The sequence below is a fragment of the Crocodylus porosus genome, unplaced genomic scaffold (assembly GCF_001723895.1).
Source record: "Crocodylus porosus isolate Cpor-Errol unplaced genomic scaffold, CroPor_comp1, whole genome shotgun sequence".
Lineage (NCBI taxonomy): Eukaryota > Metazoa > Chordata > Crocodylia > Crocodylidae > Crocodylus > Crocodylus porosus.
Window position 1 is genome coordinate 54,122,879 of NW_017728949.1, and position 21,114 is coordinate 54,143,992.

The 21,114-nt window shown below is 50.6% G+C and overlaps 1 protein-coding gene across 7 annotated transcripts in view; it reads left to right on the top strand.

The window, feature by feature from the left end:
- BIN1 (bridging integrator 1) overlaps positions 1 to 21,114 on the top strand; it is a 119,979-nt gene that overhangs the window by 42,157 nt on the left and 56,708 nt on the right. For all 7 annotated transcript variants that reach the window (XM_019553699.1, XM_019553695.1, XM_019553696.1 and 4 more), the window contains exons 2-4: positions 10,812 to 10,892; positions 18,099 to 18,153; positions 18,630 to 18,724. In XM_019553699.1, the coding sequence (XP_019409244.1) occupies positions 10,812 to 10,892; positions 18,099 to 18,153; positions 18,630 to 18,724 (231 nt within the window). The remainder of the gene's footprint in view (positions 1 to 10,811; positions 10,893 to 18,098; positions 18,154 to 18,629; positions 18,725 to 21,114) is intronic.

Consider the following 21,114-nt stretch of genomic DNA (forward strand, 5'->3'; position numbering starts at 1 on the left):
TGCTTTCCGTTTCAGAGCTGTCTCGTGGTTCTCTCATCTCCAGGAAATTGTTTCCAATGTCATCCGACCGGTCAAGATGTAGGTGGTGCATCCCGGTTTCTTGGTAGCTCCTTGGAGCCTCGGTGGAGATATTTATAGCCATCAGCTTTGCAAACCAGGTCTGTGCTTTAGGGATCCCTCGACCTCCCCAGGCTGCAATCTGCAGTATCAAAACTGGGAGGGGGTCTTGGCTCCAAGGTCCTGTTCAGAGCCTTGCCTAGGATGTCCTCAAGTCCTTGGGGAATGGGGAGGGACAGGACAGTGACTTACTTCTCCCTTCCGGTGTTTTATTTCTTCAAACATTACTGTTGTCGGATAGAAGGCACTGCTGAAGTTGTAAGGAAAAGGAAGATGGAAAGGAGCTCCGGTGAAAAAGAAGTGCCGTGTATGTGTAGGGTTGTGGTTTTCAAGCTTCCTAAAATCGTGGCCATTCGTATTGCTTCTGCTACTGTGGACCCTGTACCTTATGCCAAAGATGGATGCAGAGCCAGGCAACTAGGCCCCACAATGGTGGCGCGCGGTCTCCCCGGGCCGCTCCGTCATTACCCCCGGTCTCTTTGCAGACCCCCTCTTGCAAAATCCCCCGGCCCCACGAAACCCACAGTGATGGGGAAGGGCAGGGGTTGGAGGTCTGTTTGGAGGTTTATAAGAGTCTCTCCCATCCCTGGGGAGGTGGTGGATGGATAAAATATATAATGGCAATTTATTTATTTATTTTTAAATGGCTTTTCTGTACTCCGTGGTGATGGGCATTTACGGTTTTGTGGGTCGTCACGACATTTCTGCACAACCCCATCGTGGCTTGAGCACCATATTATTCAACCGTCGTCTCCAACGTATGGTGATTAAACCCTCTTGTAGAGAACAGGAATCGTACTTCTACAGGGAGAAAAGTGTTGCCGGCATGCACATTGCATCTATCCCAGCATCTTCTTTCAAGCAACCATCCAATAATACAAATCTCCACACACTCCCTCTTCCAAGAGGCCAGTGTAGTGCTGAAACGTGTAAGGCCATGTAGGTGGGATGTCGCAGCACCATCCTGCGCTCTCCTTTTTCCTTCCCCTTCTACAGTCTCCCTTCATTTACTTGCACAGCAATCACTATAATTAGACCCAGCGCGAGCAGCCCTGGTAACTGAGGCTTCCCAAAGGGAGGGATGTTGGTGCAGGGAAATGTCAGTGCCCAGTTTAGAAAAGCAATCTGATACGAGGTTGGGATGTGAAAGCGCTGTGCTTTTGGCCCCCTGTCTGTGTGCAGAGATCATAGGAGCAGCAATTGCAGGGAAAACAGCAGTGAAGGGGCTTTGTTCTCCCTGGTCCATCACTGGGTGGGACTGGAGGCGAGAGTGGGAGCCAGTTGGACCAGTGGGCTTCATTGCAGGTGCTGAGGCCAGAGCCCCTCTTCCCGAGAAATTGAATGCCAGATTTATGGTGGGAGGGAAGTTGCGTATATGGGCATGAGCAGGCCCGGTAAGGGGAATATTCATTTCATTAGATACAAAAGAGGCCTTGAATTCTAATGGCAGAAGTATAATTGTTATCTTGGTGCAAGGGGTGGACTAGATCAGTGGGGGCCAGTCATTTGGACGGGCTTGCCACAAATTAGCCTGATGCCCTCCCTGAGTGCCACGTTGATCCCCTTCTGCTGCCTGTTTTGCTGCTCTGCTTTCTGCTCCCTTGCCTGATCTTTTCCTCTGCTTTTTGCTTCATGCCGTATCAGCTGCCGTGCTGCCTGTCCCCTCCCCGAGCTGCTGGATGCCAGGCACAGAAGCTGCCTGTGCCACTTGTCGCATGCCACAGGCTGGCGCCCCTGGACTAAATTACCTCTTGAGGTCCCTTCCAGTCCTACATTTCTACGATTTTATGAATGGTGGAATTACCTGCCACGTCCTGTCCCGGGTAGCTGCAGGCTGGTTGGCCTTGGCATCTGTCCACGGAAATATAATGCAAAAGCTAATACAGGATTCAACTGATAAAGAACAGAGATATCATTAGTATTAGTCGATCTGGCTTTATGGAAAATGGATCTTGCCAATCAAACTTAATTTCATTTTTTAGACTTTTTTTTCAGCATTGGGGACTGCATCCTGGTGAGCAGTGACTGTAAAGGATTTAGAGGTCCTGGGTGGCTCAAGATGGAGAGGTGTCAAGAGGCAAATCCTTGGATGTGTAAACAGGAATGTAGGAAGAGGGAGGTTTTCTTTAATGATGTCTTTGACATTGGAGAAGCCTGATATTGGGATGCTGTGTCCCATGCTGGTGTCAGGAATTTTAAAAAGAAGGCTGGAAAGCTGGAGATGGTACAGAAAAGACTTTTTCTCAGGCCTGAAGAAAATACTTTACAGTGAGTGTAGTTAAATAAGTGTTTCTGAGTCGTCCTGGGGATGTGGTGATACCCAGCGATGGGATCTCTACAGTCACTCGTCTCTGTGAAAGCTTAAATGCCTTCACAGAAGAAGGGACAGAGGATCTGCTAACACTTTGGTGTCTTGATATCTACCCCTGGATTGCTTCTGCTGAGCTTTGCAGATGTCAGGTCTCTTGAAAAGAGAGAGAGATGCAAAATGCCAAGTCCCAGAGACAACCGTTGACTACCTTCTTGGAAAAGCTTAGTATCTGGAAGTCCGTGAGCTGGGAATGTTGTACCCAACTCGGTGTAAGGTGCAAAACTGTGACGCACACGGTCTTCCCAGAGGCCCTTGTTCTTCATTGCATCTCGTTTCAAAGGGCACCAAGCAGTTGTGGGGACGGGGCGTTCTCCAAGGATCAAGGAGGTGCGGTGCTGGGAGCGCATCCAGTGCGAAGGAAGAGCTTTGTTTCCTGCAGAGCGGCCTCGGCTTCATTTGCAGAATGCAAAACTGCATTTGCTAAGCAAGTGAGCGGGACCATTTTCATATGAACCCGAGACTGAACACGGAGCACTTGCTCTTCCTTGTTGGTGAATGGAAGCAACTTGCATAATGCCCTGGAGTTCTGTTTGGATTGCATGCTCTCCTGGGCAGGAACAGGATCTCCCTATATATCTCAATATCAAAAATAAACTCCAGAGTGCTGAGCGCTAGGCAGGTGACCTGACCACGTGCAGTGCCAAACAATAGCTCAGAGTTGGCATACTGTTTTTTTGCATGTGCAGAAGGGCAGGAGCGTTGATTGATCAAGGAACATCTTGGCTGCAGTAGAGATGGCAGTGTGTCCAAGTCCCAAAGGCAGGGAGAGATGAGATGTCACTTGTACAGGGGTTGGGACCAGCTCATCTCAAAGTGCGCCCTTTATTGTTTGGGATGGCAGCCTTTCTGCTTAATGGGTCAGAGTTTGGCTCCGGGATCTCCAAGCAGTAGGAAAAAAAGAACAAAGCTCAGGTAGCGCCTGAAGGAAAATTACCAAGAAAAAGCTATCGGGTCCTGACCACGTTCCCATGCTGGTGGGTGTTGGTAGGGAAAAGCACCTCCTTGTAATCCTGGAGATCTCAGTTGAGTAGGGTGTGCACATGAAGGGAGTCATCCATGTAAGGCAAGATCTCTAGTCTCCTTTCAAAATGAGCTAAGCCCATCAACAGCTGATCTAGAGATTTGGCATTTTGCCCTTCCCTTTTTCAAGCCACCTAAAATCTCTGAAGCTCAGTGGGAGTATATTATTATTATTATTAGTAGTAGTAGTATTGGTATTATTAGTAGTATTGGTGGTGATGATGATCGTCCTTTATCCTGCAGGAAAGGTGCAGTCCCAAATTGGGGGCTTCTGCTTGTTTTATAGGCCCAGACAACCAGGAAAGTGGAAATTGTTGTTCAAGTGCATGTCCTTTCCTATCCCATCTAATGCCTATTTCCACATGCAGATCTGAGCAGACCCACGGTTTTTGTGCTGGCTCTCAGATATTTCGCCCCTGTTATCTGCCACTCTCACGGTGGCTTCCCATCCTACCGTGAAAGTATTTTCTAGAGAGCACTGCAGAGAAAGGCAATGTGGAGCGAAACCTAGGAGGGACTGAAATGCAGGGACGTCCATACATCATGCAGCTGGAAGTTGCAGGTGCATCTCTGGCAGTGGGAAGGACGGCTTTGCGGCGAGCTGCCCCGGGAACGCGTCCCCTGCCCGTGCGGCAGCAGTGAGGGGCACAACCCTGTGTCACCCCCCCCCACTACTGCTATACGGACAGGGGATGCATGTCCAGGGCAGCGCCCCTTGCAGGCGTGCAGAAAGCTCGTTGCAAAACTGCAAAAAACCCGCGGGATTTCTCTGTTTAAAATGAGAAAGCTGCGTTTTCCTCCACAAAAGGGTAGAATCAGGTTTTCTCCATAAACAGAAAACCCGGATCCCTGCTCGTGAGAGTGCTACAAGAATGAAACCCTTGACTTGTCCCAGTAGTCTGTACAATTTTGGAGCTGTAGAAAATTGGATCTGACTTAGCGACTGGATCCAATGAAACTCCTAGATGCAGCTGGAAGTTGAACGTTTTTTTTGTTATGGTGTTGGATAACCTGGTGATACCATCCGTTGGGCAGTATCAGTGCCCAGAGAAGCCAGAATGGGCTCCCAGAAGAGTGACAATTGCAAATATCCGCATTTAAGGGACCTGGGAGTGGACTGGCACGTCGGGGCAGATGCCTCCCATCGGAGGCCAAGGGGCATGAATGGTCCCAGCCTGTGTAACGACATCGGAAGATCTCTCAACCTGTAATGTATTTGTCATTATAACCCTCCCCTCCACCCCCACCCCCACCCCCACGGAGGTACAGAGAGATTAAGCGATTTGCCTTTGGCCCCAAAGGAAGTGGAGCCGAGCATTTCACCCTGAGTGTGTGATTCACTGGAGCGTCCTTCCTCCCATCGCGCTTGCCCGGGGCTTTGCTCTGGACTCGAATGGACCTTGGCTACAAATAGGAAGCTGTAGGAAATGCTTTGTCTCTGCCAAGCTCGACATTGCCTTTCCTCCTCCCGATGAAAGACTCTCTCTGATTGCATAGCCCTGGGAATAAATTCTGGGCTTAAAATGCAGCGTTGGAGGCACTGAAATCCGCCCCCCTCCCTGACATCCATGTGCCTTTGTTCCATTGTTTCACTGAAAGACTTCACTGTGTTGGGCTCAGATGCAGAAAATCGAGCTGTTCTCTAAACAGATGATCAGGGGAACGAGGGGGCGATTTTTCCGAGGTGCAAAGGGCAACATTTGATGCCCCTGTCCTTGTGGAAGTCCAACGAGGGTTTAGGTGTGTGTGTTTCTTGCCCCAAGCCCACGTTCAAAACGCGGAGGGGAGTTTGCACCAATCTAGATGTGGTGCAAGTCGGATATCAGATGTGGGATTTAAGCTGTTTTTTGAGAACTGTACTAGCGGTGTCCTGATCTGGTACAAATGCACCCTGTATTCTGGGTGTTATCTTCTTGGGAAGGATCGCAGGCCTGCAGCAGGGTTTTTAATCTTTTCCAGGTCACTGACAAAGGGAGATGTGCAAAGGACTTGCCAGTGCATTCATCTCAGGGTCTTAATACTTTACTTTTAACACATCAGCACCAGAAATAGAGATCCTCTAAGCCAAATGATGTCTTATGTAGTTGCCACTGGGGCTTTGGGCAAAAAAAAAATCATGTAGGTATCCTTCTGGGCATCGTTTTGGTATGCAAGGCTTGTATTGTGGTGCTGATGGCGCAGTGGGGAGCGTGTGAGTGCTCAGTGGCTCCCAGAACTCAAGAGTTTGTCGGCTGGAAAGCAAAATTTGTTTCCCTTACCTAAGAAAAGATGACTTGGACCCATGAAAAGGAGATAAAGAGGCATTTTACTGCAAATAATCCCGCCGGGGAGTCTGACACACTCATTCATGTAATTAAAGAAACCTTTGCTCTTCTCTCCTCTTGCATCTGAGGGGCTGAACGTGCTTCTGAAACATCAGTCGAGCCCCGTGAAGGGGAAGGCAGTCTGTTGCTCCCGTTCCACAGCAGAGAAAACTAAGGCACGGAGAGCGCCTTTGGGTTTTGTTTTTAAATCTGAGATGGTCAAGTTGGACACGACCGTCTCAGCCTTTTCTGAAATCCTTCTGCTGTTGGTGGGAGTTGAAGATTGGACTGGTTTGGGGTTTTTTTGGGTGCGTGGCTGTCTGGCCTCCCTTCTGGGTCTGTTGGGATCCTAACTCTTAGGGTTTCTGCAGTAGCAAAATGGCTCCTTTAATAGCTATAAAGGGCCTGAAATTTCCATTCTAACTTGATCGGGCTTTGCGGTGAGCCAAGGTATTAATGCTGTCCTTCAGGGGAGGGTGGGGAGCTGGCACTGGTGGCTGACCAGGAATAGCCTGCCCTATGACAGCACCCGTGTCCCCTGGGGAGGGGAGTCGTGCTATGAACTCATGGGTTATTAATGGCCGGCTTGGACACATGTTGCTGGCTTCCTACACCCATAGCTATGTGCTTGCTGTGGCCACAGTCATTCTGAATTTGGGCTGGGCAATGTGCAGGGAGCTGATTAATTGGGAGTGTTCATGTGGGAAGGTCAAACAAACTACCCCACCCTGGGGGGGTTTCCTCTCCACGCTCGGGGCACTCCCTTCTGCTCGTGGCCGACGTCTCCCCTCGTTTTGTTGGCATCTGTGCAATATTTCTTCCCTGAATATGGGGGGCTCTAGAGAACAGTTCATGGTGTCCTTCCTTTTTGTGGTCCCCCTTGCAGGGTTGGCTTCTTGCAATTAAGCTTCAACACCCTTTTTTGACCCCATTTCCTTCTCTAGGTTTTCCTGAGTAGATTCCTCTCCTCTGCCTGTCATGCCTTGCAGAGGAGGTGACCCTTGGTCGCTGCTGGGCAGCGCCAAACACTTCCTGCCCTCGACCTGGCACCAAGGCGCTGGTGAGGAAGAGCCTGGGAAATGAGCCGGAGCGATCAAGAGCGCAGGATTTCTAGCAGCACCTGAAAAGGGGCCTCTGGGAAGAGGGGGCAGGAACTTGCTGCTGTCTGGGGAAACCAGAGGGACTTGGTATTCGATTAGCGGCTTCTGCATGAGAAGCGTTGCATGTTGGAAATGCCCGGTGTGCAGGTGCAAGGTCACTCCGTCGCTGCTCCTCATGTCTCCCCGAGACGAGTATGTGGAGTGTTTTGCATGTGGGAACATCTGTTTTAAACCTTTGAAACCTTGCAGCGGCCTCTGCTCCTCTTGCAGTCCCACAAGCACCATGGCTCTGTTCACCGTAACCCACCTGGGGCCTCGGTATCAGCAACCCTTCTCTTGATTATTATTTTTTTTTTTTTCCCCTCCCTCTTTCCAGGGATTTGGATTCCCTGTCGGCAGGTACAGAATGAAATAGTACAGTGTGGGGTAACCTTGCTGGCAGGTGTGCCACAAATGGTGTCCTTCCTGCCTGCCTCTTTGATCCCCTTCCCCTGCCTGATCTACTACTCTGCTTTCTGCTCCCTGCCCTGCCTGATTATCTGCTCTGCTTTCAGAGCTCTATCTCCGCAAGATTGGGCCTCTTGCTGACAGGTTGAAGCGGTTCCCTTTGGTCCATACACCATCCCTTTTCTTGCTGTTGCTCCCCCAGCTTTCGCTAGCCTCTTGGCTTGGGCAGTTGAGTTTCTGGTTCACGTTCCTCTGTGATGCGACAGCTTTGGATAACAACCAGAGATGGATTTGTCCATCTCTCTGGTTGAAATATGTAGAAAGGGAGAGGTCCAGACTGCCCTACCCTCATTCTTTAGAGCAAAATGCTCTTGGCAGAGCACCCTGGAGAGCCATGCTGTCTGCTGCCCTGCGACTGGGTTAGATCCTTAGAGAAAATCCTTTTTTGCAGGCACATTTTTCAGGACTGCCGTAATGGGAAGATCAGCCCATGGACCTGATATCGTGTCCTACAGCATCAGGATAGTCCAATGCAGAGATGGGGACTAGACTCCTGGGTTTGGTTGTTAGATCTGGGGAGGGTGGGAAGGGAGCCATACCCTTGGCCCTCTATCCTCAGCACCACAGTTTGCCTCCAGTAGCCCATTTTAAGCTCACTGCACGTCCTCCTGCACATCCAGTCTGCAGAACATGTCGGGGCTTCTTGTTCTTGTGCAGGGGTGGGCAAAATACGGCCCAGGGGCCAGATCCGGCCCTCCAGGCCATTCTGTCTGGCCTACGGGGCCCCTAAAAATTTAGAAAAGTAATATTTATGTGCTCCTAGCTGCCTGTCAAAGATGACAGGACGCAGGGGCAGTAGGGCCCAGAGGAAACTGGTGGCAGGACCCAGCAGCAAGGCCTGCCCAGCTCTGCCTCACCAACCAGAAACCCCTGCCTAGCAGAGGCTTCTGGCCTGGGACCATGAGGCTGTTCCTGCTTCCCGGTACCAGGAAACGTGGCCCTCAACAGCTTGCCAAAACTCAGTAAGTGGCCCTGGCCCAAAATAATTGCCCGCCCTGGTCTAGTGACTCCCGTGGCTCCAGCCATATGAGCTCGTGCTTCTACCTTTTTGGCGGTCCTTGGCTGAATCCATTGTCATTAAGCAAGATGTTGTTGAGTCGTGTGTGGGGGGTTTTTCTGGGGTATTTTTTTTTCTCCCTCTTGCTTTTGCATGAACACCCCTGAGATTCCCACGTGGGAAGGTTTATGAGCAGCTGGAGAGCAAAATGCCACGACTCTGACCTAGATAATCTTGGCACAGCTTGAAGAGGGGAGAAGGCGGACCAGGTGCTAAATGACTAAGCAGATTTGTCGCGCGCTTCTCCCGTCCGAGTTACCGTACCTGCCTGCTGCCTGTGACCTTGGGGAGATGAAGGTTACAGGCCATTGCAACGGGCTGTGTCAGCAGAGGGCTAATTTAATCCACCTGGCTGTTAAGGAGATGGGCCAGCCAGAGAGCGCGCAAAGGATTGCTGCACTAGACGTTGTGCTAAAAACAAAGATGCCTCCTGGGGTTTGTCTGCCCCGCTCATGCAGCACCGAAGTCGTCTTAGCCCTGCTGCAGGAAACAGCAGCTGCACCCCCGCCCCACCTTCTCAGTATTATCCTTCGGGGAATTATTCCAGTTCCCTGCTCCATGCATGTCAGCTTACCCACAACAGGTTGGGTCTTTCCCTGCTCACCTGTTTTTGAGGCTGTGTGGACTCCGGTGTTGTTCCCTGTATGGACTGGGAAACCTCGGCCTGTCCTGGAGTCGGGGAGAGGCAGAGGCAGTCTGTGCTTCTACCTCTTAGCACTCGAGCTGGGCTGGCATGCTAGCGGTAGGATGCAGCAAGGTGTGCAGCCCAGGCAGCTGGATAGATCCAAGACTGCTGCTTTTTTGCTCGGTCCTGGAAGCAGCTTTCCTGGAGGCTGAGGAGTACCAGCCCTGGCCCAAGGGATCCAGAAGTCAAGCATATGGATGGATGAAGGGCCAAGCGATACTGCTGGTGGTCTGGTCGATCGTTCCCCAGCAAAGGTGCATAGCTTAATAGCACTCTTTGGGCCGGGAGGTTTTCCTCCCTGCCTTGCTCATCCTGAGCAGTTTTTACTACAGGTGGGAGAGATTGGTGGGTTGATCCTGAAGCAGACGGTGCCGTTTGGCAATGTGCGTGTTGTGGCCGTGGCCAGCCACTGCCTCCTGCCGTGGAGTCGTATGCGCAGGGAACGAGCGTCCTTGGAGGGCCACGTGTGTCGATCTTTTTGCAGACACCATATTTTTGCTTAACAAAGAGATACTGTTTAATGGACTGGGGCTGGCTGAATTCATGCCCCCTTTACCCCTGCCACGGACCTTTGACCTGCCCTGCGAGCGGTGCCGAACCAGTTCTGGTCTTCCCCGCAGCTGAAATCTGTGCGTGTGGCACACTCTTTATCGGGGTCTCCCTTCCTTTCCTGCCGGATGTGGCTTGTTCAGAGCCCCAAGGCAACCCTTGCCTGTGCAGAGAGCCTGTTAAAAGGAAACCCTTGATAAGACAAGTGTCCAGATAAGGGCTCACTCAGCCCGGGGAGAGCTGCATTGCTCGTGTCTGGAAAAAGCAGGCGGTTGCTGGTGTCGGTAATGATTGTGGGTGGGTGTTCGTAGAGTGGTGAAGGCCTGGCAGGCCGCCTCGTACCTCTGGCCCCACATAAAGGTGTGGATAGGAGCCTCCTTGCCGGTGATGATCAGCCAAGTTGATGGAGGCTGGACATGCCCCTCGCTGGGATCATCCGATCTCGGCAGCATCCCTGCCCAGAGCAGGGGGGTTGAACTTGATCTTTCAAGGTCCCTTCCAGACCTTCAGTTCTGATTTCTAAAATGTCTATGATTAATTGCTTGCAAGCTTAGTTTTCCCTTCATGTCCTTCCTTTTCCTTGTATAGGATTCAGATTTGCCTTCCCTTTTGGGGGATAAGCACAGTCCTGGGAAGAGGAAAAAAAGAGTCTCCTTGGGCTGGACTGGATTGTGTGCACCGTGCCGCCTTGCACAGTCATTTGGACTTGTGCAAAGTGAGTGCAAAAGCCTGTTTGCTCACGTGACCCACTCAGTAACTTTGCAACCTGGGGGTTAGCATTCGCAGTCCTCCCGCTTTCGCCAGCTCTGCCTTAATAAAGAGGAAGCCTGTTTCTATTGACTCATTCTCCCTCCTTCCTGAAACGGGAAGGTGAATCCCAGGCCGCTCGCTCTCTGCTACAGCTTTCCCAGCTGAGTGAGTTCATCCTGACTCAGTTTTTTGTCTCGTGTCCAACCACGAAATGCTGAGCAATAAAAGCAAGAGAAATGATTTTCTCTCCTCTGTTCCTGTCTGGTTGCAACGGTTGGCACCTGCCTCTTAACCCTCTTGTTGTGGTCATGTGAGCACCGTGTTTAAGCCCTGTCTTGTTCCTTTCCCGCAGGTCCTCCAGAAGCTCGGGAAAGCAGACGAAACAAAAGATGAGCAATTTGAACAGTGCGTGCAGAACTTCAACAAACAGCTGGTAAGCTAATTGGAGATGTGCAATTGCGCATGGGGCCCTTGCGTTGCAGGGGGCTGTTGGAAGCACACAGGCAATTAAGGCCCACACACCTGGATCCAGAGTCCTATACAAGTCACCCACCCACCCCGATCCACTTGCTGCTCGTATACATCACATCGCCATCGCACTTCTCTTTCAGTTTCCTAGCTGATAACCACATATGAACCAGGTCAGCCCCAAAATTTAGGTTTCATAAAATCAACTGCGATGAGAAATATTCCTATCGGAAAACTTTTCTTAGTACGTTTCAATTAAAAACCGGTTTGCTGTACGAGTCTGTGTCCTGCTGGAAACCAGGTTACAGCAGGAGCGTTACTACAGTGCAAGTGGAAGAGACTTGGACACTGAGCAGTGGGTAGTTTCACTTACCAAAGCTGGGTGACGTGCAACCAAAAATAGCATAAAAGGGGAAAATGGAAATATGCTGGCAAGGCTGATCAAGCCCAGTGCATGGCTTCCTTTCTCTTCCTTGTATAGTATTTGTGTGCCAAGTACAAATAACTGTGTGTGTGTGTGTGTGTGTGTGTGTGTCTGTAGTTCATTGTTGTGTTTCAAAAAAGTAAAGTTATTTGTGCCACACAGTAGAAAAAAACGTTGATATTTAAGCTGCTTACAGAGGCATCCCCTCCCAAACCAGGTGCATCCTTGACCTAGAACTTTTCTTTTGTATTTTAGACTGGAGGGATGTTGGAGGACTTCTAGCCACATAAAGCGAGTGGCTTATGGGGAAGGGCTGATCGAGTTGAGTGCGACGCCCAAGCCTCCTCCCACAGTAATTGAGGGGGCCGGTGAACTGCAGCGAGGGTCATAGGGGCCTGGGCCTGACAGCAGTGGGTGTACCTGGAGGAGGGGAAAGCTTGCATGAAGGCCTCCTGCTAGGCTGGAGGATGGTGTCCCAGGCCAGTGGTGAAGGGCTGTCAATTCACACCTTCAAGTCCAGGCTGGGATGGGACAAGTCTGCAGCTGGGGTTTTCGCAAACATCAGAAAGGCTTTAATTTATCCTGGGGACAGAAGGGCCAGACAGTAGTTCTAGCATCTCTTTGCTTTTTCTGACCAAGCCCTGCTGCCGCCCCCCCTCCCATCAGCTGCTCTGTCTGGCCCCCTTTCTTGGGTCCACAGGGCTTTCTTCTACCACTCCACCTCTGTCCCTGGATCCCTGGGAGGAGGGGGCCCATCTCCATATACAGCTGCCCTTGCTGCCAGCACATGCGTGTATTCCCCACTCTGGAAACCCGTTCTGCGTCTCACCTTGTCAGCATAGGGGCTACCTTTCTGCAGCCAGTCTCCCAGGCCCAGATCCATTGAAATGAGCAAGAGAAAAATCTAATAGGATGTGCAAGGCAACTGGTCCCTGAACATATCCGGGGCCGACTGTTGCTGCCTTGTACCCGGCGCACAGCGAGATGCAGAGTTGCGATCCCATCACATCCATGAATGTCACAGGCCTTTCCAGCTGAAATGCATCCCTTTTTTACTGCTGGTTACTTAAGTCTGGCGAGGTGTTAGGACTTGGCTTACAAAATCAAGATATTGATCCCTGGAGACCCCTGTCCTTTCCTGGGCAGTGGCCATAGCTGATACTCTGGAAGGAAGTACAAAATCCACTTTCACTGACTGAGGCAAAGGGGCAAAGTGTATGGGGTAGAGCTGTTTCTCTCTGAGTCCCTCCTGCTTGCACAACATCCTGAGGTGTGACTTATCCCTGCTTTTGTTTTCTATAGCTAGACCAGCCATAAGCGGTCATGGAGTTATTCAGCCTTCCTAGAAGAAGTGCCAAGACCACCTCAGACCCGTAAATAGGGTTGCAGTGGGACTTTTCAACCTCCCGAAGCAGGGTGCATCAAAGACGAGCAGAAAAGCATTTACCTTTCAGCATCAGTCTCACCGCAGATGAGAGCATCTCGGCTCTCCACTCGTGGGGGCAGGACCACATGAATTGTGCCATTTAGTTGAATGTTTGGATACCAGGGACGGCCACTGACTTACTATACAGCCTCTGGAGAGTCGCTCTTTCATCTCTTTGCCCCTTCGTTTCCCCAACTGTAAAGCCAAGCGGGGCGATGGCTGTTTCACGGGGAGTGCCGTAGCAATAATTGTGCTCAATTTGCCAGCATTTTGGAGAATGTCTGGGGCTGAGTAATTCATATTCTGCTGGCTCAGCCAGGGTTGGAAACGGACTCTTCCTCTTGTGCATATTGTGAGATTTCTGTGGCCTTTCCTTGCAGATAAGCCTATTGCACATCGCAACTCAGGCCTCTGATGTCTTGCAGAAGATCGGTGTCCAGGCTGGCACTCCCTGAGGCTGGAATTGGCTTGGGTGTGTCCAGAATAGTCTTGAAGCAGGTGGCAGGAGAGGGGACCGCCAAAGATAACTTGACGGCACTTGTGTCTCTTGATTGCACGTGGTGCCCACGAGAGGGGTCACATCAGTTGCTGTGCTATGCACAGGCTATTTGTGGATATAGGATAAGTGTAAAACGAGCTCTCTCCTTCACTGGAGGCATCCTGTGGTTTCCCCAGATGGCAGCTGGGTGGGCACGGGGAAGGGTACCGTGCTTTGTATACCTCCTGTGTCCATTCAGAGCGGTACAAGAATATCTCCCTGCGGTCTGTGAATGGTAACAGCCCCTCTCCTTCAACAGATGGGTTCTGCTACGTGACACATGAGCTGAACACAGCTCTGCTTCTGTGGGGCTACAGATGTCCTCACAGACCGGGCCTGCGAGGGCCTGACAGGCAGCATGGCTGGTCAGTTTTACCTTCTCCTTGCGGTGGGCTAAATTTGGCCTTGACCCACTGAACGAGTCCCTTGGAGCCTTCCATCCTCTCCTAGATGTTGCATCAGTGCTGGGCTCGAGCTAACTCTTGCCGTTCGTGCACAGTCAGTTAGATGGGTACTCTGGCTGGGAATCTCCTGCAAAAGGCCTCAAAAGTTCTGAGAAGTGACTTTTAGGACCAAATTTTCAGTGGACCTCCATAGTGACATCCTCCAGAACTGGGGGACATATTGTTTTATACGCACAAAGCTGAGACGCTTGCTGGTTTTGCAGGCCCAACTAAGGGAACGCGCCGGAGACGAGGCTGTCACAGTTGCAGAACTAGCTGCACCTCTTTTTCTCTGGTTGGTCTGAGTTCACCCCCTCTAATGTCAGGTCTTGCACCTTTTCCCTCTGCAATTTTTCTGCTCTTAGATCAGCCCAAGTTTCCTGTGGATCAATGGCTCTTACTTTACAGGTCCAGCTTGGTTCACCACCTGCAGCTCTTCCTTTAGAGTCTTTGCATGGGTTCATTAATGTGCTTTTCTTAATGTGCATTAAATTGAGTACCTCCACTATGAAGTACTAGAAAAAGGTGCAGTAGCTTATTTTAATGTGCATTAGCAAAACTGCATGGTTGTTTTGTGATGCTTTAATATGCATTAAAATAGGCTAATGCTCGTTAAAGTGCACGCGTAGATGTGTCCGGTGGGTAGGGAAGAGTAGCATGACCAGCCAGGTTTCTTAAATCAAACTGTGCTTATCATTTGGAGTAGGAAACGGACAATTAGCGAACAAGGTTTTCGAAGGAGCAGACACGCTGCATGCCTATCTATTACTGCTAGGCCAGTGATTTTCAACTGGGGTGCTGCAAAATCCCTTTCCGGGGGTTGCCCAGCCCCCTTGAGAGCTGTCAGTGCACTGTCCTGTCCGGACAGATGTGAAGGGGAGACATTATTGCTGCCTGCAGAAAGCAGGTAACGTATATAGCCAAGAAAGGCAGTCACCAAACGTCTTTGGCAAACTGCTAGTGCTAATAATAAACACCGGCACCTTTTTCCATATGTGCGAGTGAGCTGCTTTTTAAATACAAGAAACCACTTCTGTGTGGAACCAGCGATGGATATGGGACAAATGAAGGAAATACCAGCGGTGAGGCTGGATTGGAGCCTCCGATTCCCAAAGCCTTGAAAGTTCAGGGAAGTTTGGGGAGCGTGGAGCACTCTGGGAAACTACAGCATGCGGTGTAGTGATATTGAGTCTGCTAGCGCAGCTAGGTACTTTCAGAGGGTGTGGATAAGAGTAACCATGCGTTGCAAGTGTAGGTCTGTCTGTCTGCTAAGAGGGATGGCAGGAGCTGTGGAAGGGCCTGCAGGCCACTCCTACCTGTATCCTGCGTTGCTCGGTTGGTCACATGCATTAGACAGTATAGGAGAGGGCCTTACTAGGAAGCGTGGGGCATTGATGGATGAAAGACGGTGGGGATATTTTCCCATTGCCATTTGTTAATACTTTGGCATGCGGTGGTGTGTCTTCATGTGCACATGTAACAGATATAATCATATGCACTAGTAGTTGCGCAGTTTTCCTGAATCCTTTCCCATGACGCACTTGCTAAGTATTTCCCTCTGGTTGTAAATTTATTGTGAGCAACTTCTCAGAGCTTCCCCATATTCATGCTTGACTTCGGGGACGTTGGAACTGGGTGATGAAACCTGCACCCGATAGGATTTGTGTCCTACCTGTTGTGGTCGTGGTAGGCCTTGCTCAGACATGGCTGTATTTTCAAGTGCAGCCTCTCGTTTTGGGAACCCCTGTTTTATAGCTCTGCAGCTTGAGATGTTATGACGCCTGAGCACAGTGACTGGGGCAGAATTATCCCCAAGGACGTTCTGCTGGTTCTTGGGGCCTGAAATTGGACCGCCAAAATTTGGAGGTGCCCAAATTTGAGATGACTTTTGAAAAGGCAGTCGCTGGGGATCCCGTGCCCACAGCCAAAGTCTGGGATCCACTGAACAGGGGCTTGGGAAAGATTTTTTTTTTGCTTTTTCAGTGCAGTCTCTCATGGCACAAGTCTCTCTTGAATCTGGCAGTGCCGAGACGAATACAGCAGTCTAACTTTATCTAAAGAGCCTGTTTTGTAGGGGAGCGGGGCGCCTCTGAAATCCCTCATCACAGGGTCACGGGGCTGGAAGGGATGTCAGGTCACGTACTCCCACGTAAGGCAGAAAGGTGCCCGTCTAAAACACCCTAGGTTTGTCTGCCCTTTCTCCGGTGGCAGATTTGACGGCCTCTTTCCTTGTTTATGGACCTCCTCCAGCTCCAGTCCAGCAAAAGGATGAAAGCAAAGACCTTAAGCCAAGCTGCGTATGTTTTTAAGTTCTCCCTTTTAAGTGCTCTCTTTTGCAATAGCAGTGGCCGCTCGTCCCCTTCTGCTGGTTTCACTTCCTTGCTGTCCTGCTCCCGGCTCAGTCAGATGGTCAGTCCTTCCCCTCCTCTTGCACAGCAAGTTGGGAGAAGGAGGATGACGTGCAGACTTGCCCCAGTCTGTCCCTTTGGGAGGCCTGGCGAGCACAGGCAGATGCAGTGTCCGCAGCTGAAGAAGTCGTTAGCACAGATGTGCTCAGTTTGGCCACATCAACATCTGGAAGTGAGACATCTATACCAGATGCAAGCTCAGCTCGCTGCATGCTGCAGCTTGATGCGAGAGAAGGGCCGGAGCTGTCTTTACAGGGGGCAAGTCCAGGCCAAGAAGTAAGCACCTGAACAATGGAGGAGATGGATGGAAAAGAGTTGCTTTGACGTTAGAAGCAGCTGTCAGAGGTGCCCTATGAGCTCCATGAGCACAGAGTGGGAGTCAGGCTATGTTAACTTGGGGCCTCCATGTGGGAAGTGTAAACTGGGAGGAAGAAAGGAAATTAAATGCAACAAAGTGCATGATGACAGTGCAAGGAATAGCAGCCTCCCTCCAGCACTGCCCTTTGAAGTGTCACAGCTGCACCCCGGGGTAGGAAAGATCAAAAGCAGGCATTTGATACAGGGATCCCAAGGGCCTTCTCTCTCTTTTCCTCTTGCAACAAAGGTCTCTGTCTCTCTCCACCACCTCGTCCTTCCTTCTGTATTGATTTCTGATGTTGTCTTGATAAATGCTCCCATCCCTGCAAAGAAAACATCCTCGGCTCCCCATCTCACATCGCCGCACTGCCTCTGCTACGCTGGACCTGCCTCTCTGCTGCCTAGTGTTCGTGCTGACATTTGCACCAGATGGTATAAAGTGCCACCGGTCTGATTTGATTGTATTTTTAGGCCTCCACAGTATAAATGCAGATGACACATTGGTAGGAAGAGAATAAGTGAGCACGTAACTCTGTCAGGAAAAAATCATGTGGCTCTGCATGATTATTGATCTTTTCCTAAGTAGTCAAGCTGCGTGTGTGTGTGTGTGTGTGTGTGTGTGTGTGTGTGTGTGTGTGCATGCGCGTGTCTGCATGCCTGTGTTCATGTCTGTGTTCACATGTTTAAATTTGGTCTAAATTTCAGCCTAAAAGGTTCTGAGACCTCGGTCTTATCTCAGTTCCCATACTGCATCCAGGCTGTGATACCCCCAAAATCAAGCCAGAAAGCTGGTTGTTTCTTAGCTTCTGAACACATTAAAACACGGGTTTAACAAGGGAATACAATTTTAAAGAAAAGCGATCAATTTTTCCCATTGTTTTGCTTCCCGGTCGCTTCGCTGCTTTGGGAAAGTGAAATTGGGACTGCTCAGCGTCCTCAACGCTGCCGTGTTTAGGGTGTCCATCATCAGCACGTCAAAACTTGAGCTGTTCCCAACAAACCCTAAAACAAGGGATGTGCTTTGGGAATGGACAGCCGTGCCCTTTAACTGCTTCGAAGGGGAGGAGCAGCTGCCGCTTGCTCGGGAGCGTGCGCCAGCTGTTGCGATGCAGCTGTTAGTCGGCGTGATCCCGTAGTGACACAAGTGAGCTCAACTTCTCTTTGAGCCTGGGTGAGGCAGAGGGAAAGTTGCCGTGGCTCTGCTGCACGGCATCGCTCCCGAGCCGTGCGGACGTAACAGCAGTATCGTAACAGCTTATCAGAAACCTGACGTCAGTATATCAGCTCTATATGCTAGGTCCCCTGCAACCTACGTTTTGGACTTCCTGTAATAACCTGACAGCATTTCTCCCTCTTTGGGGATTGGGGCCCATTGCACTCGCGTGTCTTGCCGTAGCTTGAATGGACCATTTCTTAGTCCTAAACTGGTTCCTCTGCCATCGTGCTGTATGGGGCAGCTTGGGGGGTGGTGGTGTTCCCCTCTCCTCCTCCTCAGCCCCCCAGCGCACGCGAGTCCTGCACGAATCCTTCCTTTGCGCCACGCAGTAACCAGCTCTCTTGTCTTTGCCGTCACAGTCAGAAGGCAGCAGGCTGCAGAAAGACCTTCGAACTTACCTGACTTCCGTCAAAGGTAACGTCTGTGCAAATGGAAATGTTTCTCTTTCCCCGTTTGGTGCCCAAAGTAGAGCTCTCCCAGCTCCGTCTCTGCCTGCCTTGTGCTCCCCGCTTTCCTAAATGGGTTTTCTGGTGCAGGGGGCTTGGTTTCTCCTGTCTTGCTCCCTCGAGTGGCAAGGGGTGTCTGTAATGAGACCGGCTTGATGAGAAAACAGCCAGTTGGCAGGGTGTCTTGCATGCTGCTGGGTGAGGGTGAGCGGCAGACTTGCGGGGGTGGGTGACTGCAGCATGGGCATCCTCTCCCTTTTGTTTCTTACCTGAGATATCTGTCATCCAGGCTGTACTAGCAAGGGTCGTTCTTGTGAGTATTTTGCCTGAGGCAGGGAGCAGGGTAGCATTACTTATCCCATGCCGACGAGTACGGGTTGCTGAGGAGGGAGGGCCTCCCACTCTGTCCCCTTCTGTGTCTAATGGCCTTCTCCTCTTTCCTAGCAATGCACGAGGCCTCCAAGAAGCTGACAGAGTGTCTGCAGGAAGTGTACGAGCCCGAGTGGCCCGGCAGAGACGACACGAACAAAATAGCAGAGGTGAGACGCTGTATGAGGCAGTCCTTGGGAGTTAGAGGATGGGCAGGGTTGAGGTCTGTACCAGCTCTGGTCCCCTTGGGAGTCTCATAGTGATCCGTCCTTATGGGGAGAAGAAGAGGTGGCTTCGCCATGGGCTCAGCTTTCTCTTGCACCTTCTGATGCCCAGGTCTAACCCTGCCTGCCCTGCTTATGAAATGGGCTTGTATCTCTTTCCTCCCCTTAGTACTTTGACTCTTTCCTTTGAGTTTTTTTTTAGGATTATGTTAGTATCAAGTATTGCTCATAACTTTAATATTGCACGCTGTCACTGGAGATCGACTTCCTATGCTCTCCTCCCACAGCCGACCTCCTTTGTCTCCATTTCAGATGTTTTACAGCTAGATTGCTTTATTGAAGGGAGTGGGGAACTGCTTTTGGCTGGTAACTAGCTAGCTGCTAATGATCAGCTAATGACCCATGCAAATGCTAATGACCCATACAGATGATAAATGCCTTCTCTTTCCTACCCTTGATGCATACTGGGACTTGCAGCCATGTCCCTCAGTTTTCTTCCACTGTTCATAAAATAGGCCTTTGGTTACCATGCTGGGGGTGTTTCTTAAGGTCCAGGGTTCAGCTCAGAGCTTTCCTTGTTCTGCTTCCAGATGGATGCAAGTCTTTGGGATAGTACTGGTCTTTCATCGTGGACTTGCATACTGCTTAAATGTTTGGAGCTGCTGGGTCCTACCACTAATAAATGGTGCATTGAAGCCTCGTTCTTCCCTGAAATGATGGTCTCTTGTTTTGGCAGGTTGCAAGGTCTAAAGCACCACATGAAACATGTGCTGCCTTGGATACATTGGATATTTCCTACCAGCAGATGGTAGGGGATGTGATGTTGGTGTTACAGATTGTGGGAGAAGCTGCCTGTTTCTCTCTCTTTATTTATTTATTTTTTAATGGAAGCATTTTCCTGTCCCAGGTCAAATTAGCTAAATCAGGTCCAAATCCATTTAGTTCATCCAAGAACTTCATGTGGCCCAACTACCAGCAAGCATCCTTCATCCCAGCTTGGGGCTTTAGATACTTCCAAATCCTGTGGCAGGCATCCTACATGCAGGCCCAAGCCCGGAGACTTGGGGTTCAGATGCCCCCGAGTTTCACTCAACCTCCTCCAGTGGTTGCAGGAGCAAGCTAGGGAGGAGTCTCTGATTTCCATAAAGTTGGCGTGTAGCTGAGATACTCCCGCTGGAAGCTGGCCAGTGGGAAGCTAACTGTGAGGCTCCTGTAGGGAGTCCTGTCTGCAAGCAAACAAGGGTGCAACCCTCCATTAAACAGTGCCATTTTAATTGCATTACCTGTCAGGGTACTTCCCCTGCCACCGTTGTGGTCATGGTATTTCTCTTGCACCCACTATGCATGAAACTGGTCCAAAAGGCTCATAAAGCTGTCTGCCTGTACGTAAGACCAAACTCATGAGCATGCCCACACTTACAGATCCTGCTGGCAGAACCACACCAGCTCGCTGAAAGATAGAAGATGATAGATGGGGTATGTGGCATACCCATACCTTCTGCCCTCTGTCACGTGCCCATGGTGCAATGCCAGCCCCCCGGCAGAAGGGAGTCATGCAGAAGTTCTGCAAAGCCGCCTGGAGCCAAATGGTTGTATGCATGTAGACCTACTGTTTACAGGGTCACAGCATGGGTCCCTTTAGTCCCGTGCCCTGTGTTTCAGGGAGGCAGAGAGGCGTTGCTGAGGGGGAGGGTTAACAGGACACAAACAGAGTTTTCCACTTCTGCTTCTCTCCCGTTGCAGCTTCCATCATTCGGAGGTTTAGGAAGTTTTGGTGCAGAGGCTTCGTACTCGTCTACCATGATCAATACCTGCTGCGAGACTTTTCCTTCATAAACTTTATTAAAGAGTTATTCTCCCAACCCCCTTGTTTTCAGAGTACCCCCCACAGCACAGCCCTGAGTTTCTCCCTCCTGGCCTGCTGCTTGTCCCAAGGATGAGACCAGGTCTTTTATCTTATCAGCTCCACTGCCCTTGCGCAGCTGCAATGGGGGAGTCTCTGCCAGCTCCAGGTGGCTTTCTTTCGGGTTGTGAAAGAAATGTCGGGTCTCTCTTCCGTAGAGTGCATTATCCTGCAATTTCACTTGCTGAGAAATCACTTTTCACCCAAGGCAATCAGTAAGGCAACGAACTCAGTGCACAAGCTAAGTCTATTCCATCTCAGAGGAAAGGCAGCAAGAGGACACAGCAGCCCCCATGACTTTCCAGGGACCTAGCAGACCTTCTGAGGCTAAAAAGAAAGGCCTACGAAGGATGGAGGACGGGATTCACCTCCAAGGAGGATTATTCTGCGCTGGTCCAGTCCTGCAGGGAGCAAACCAGGAAAGCCAAGGCTG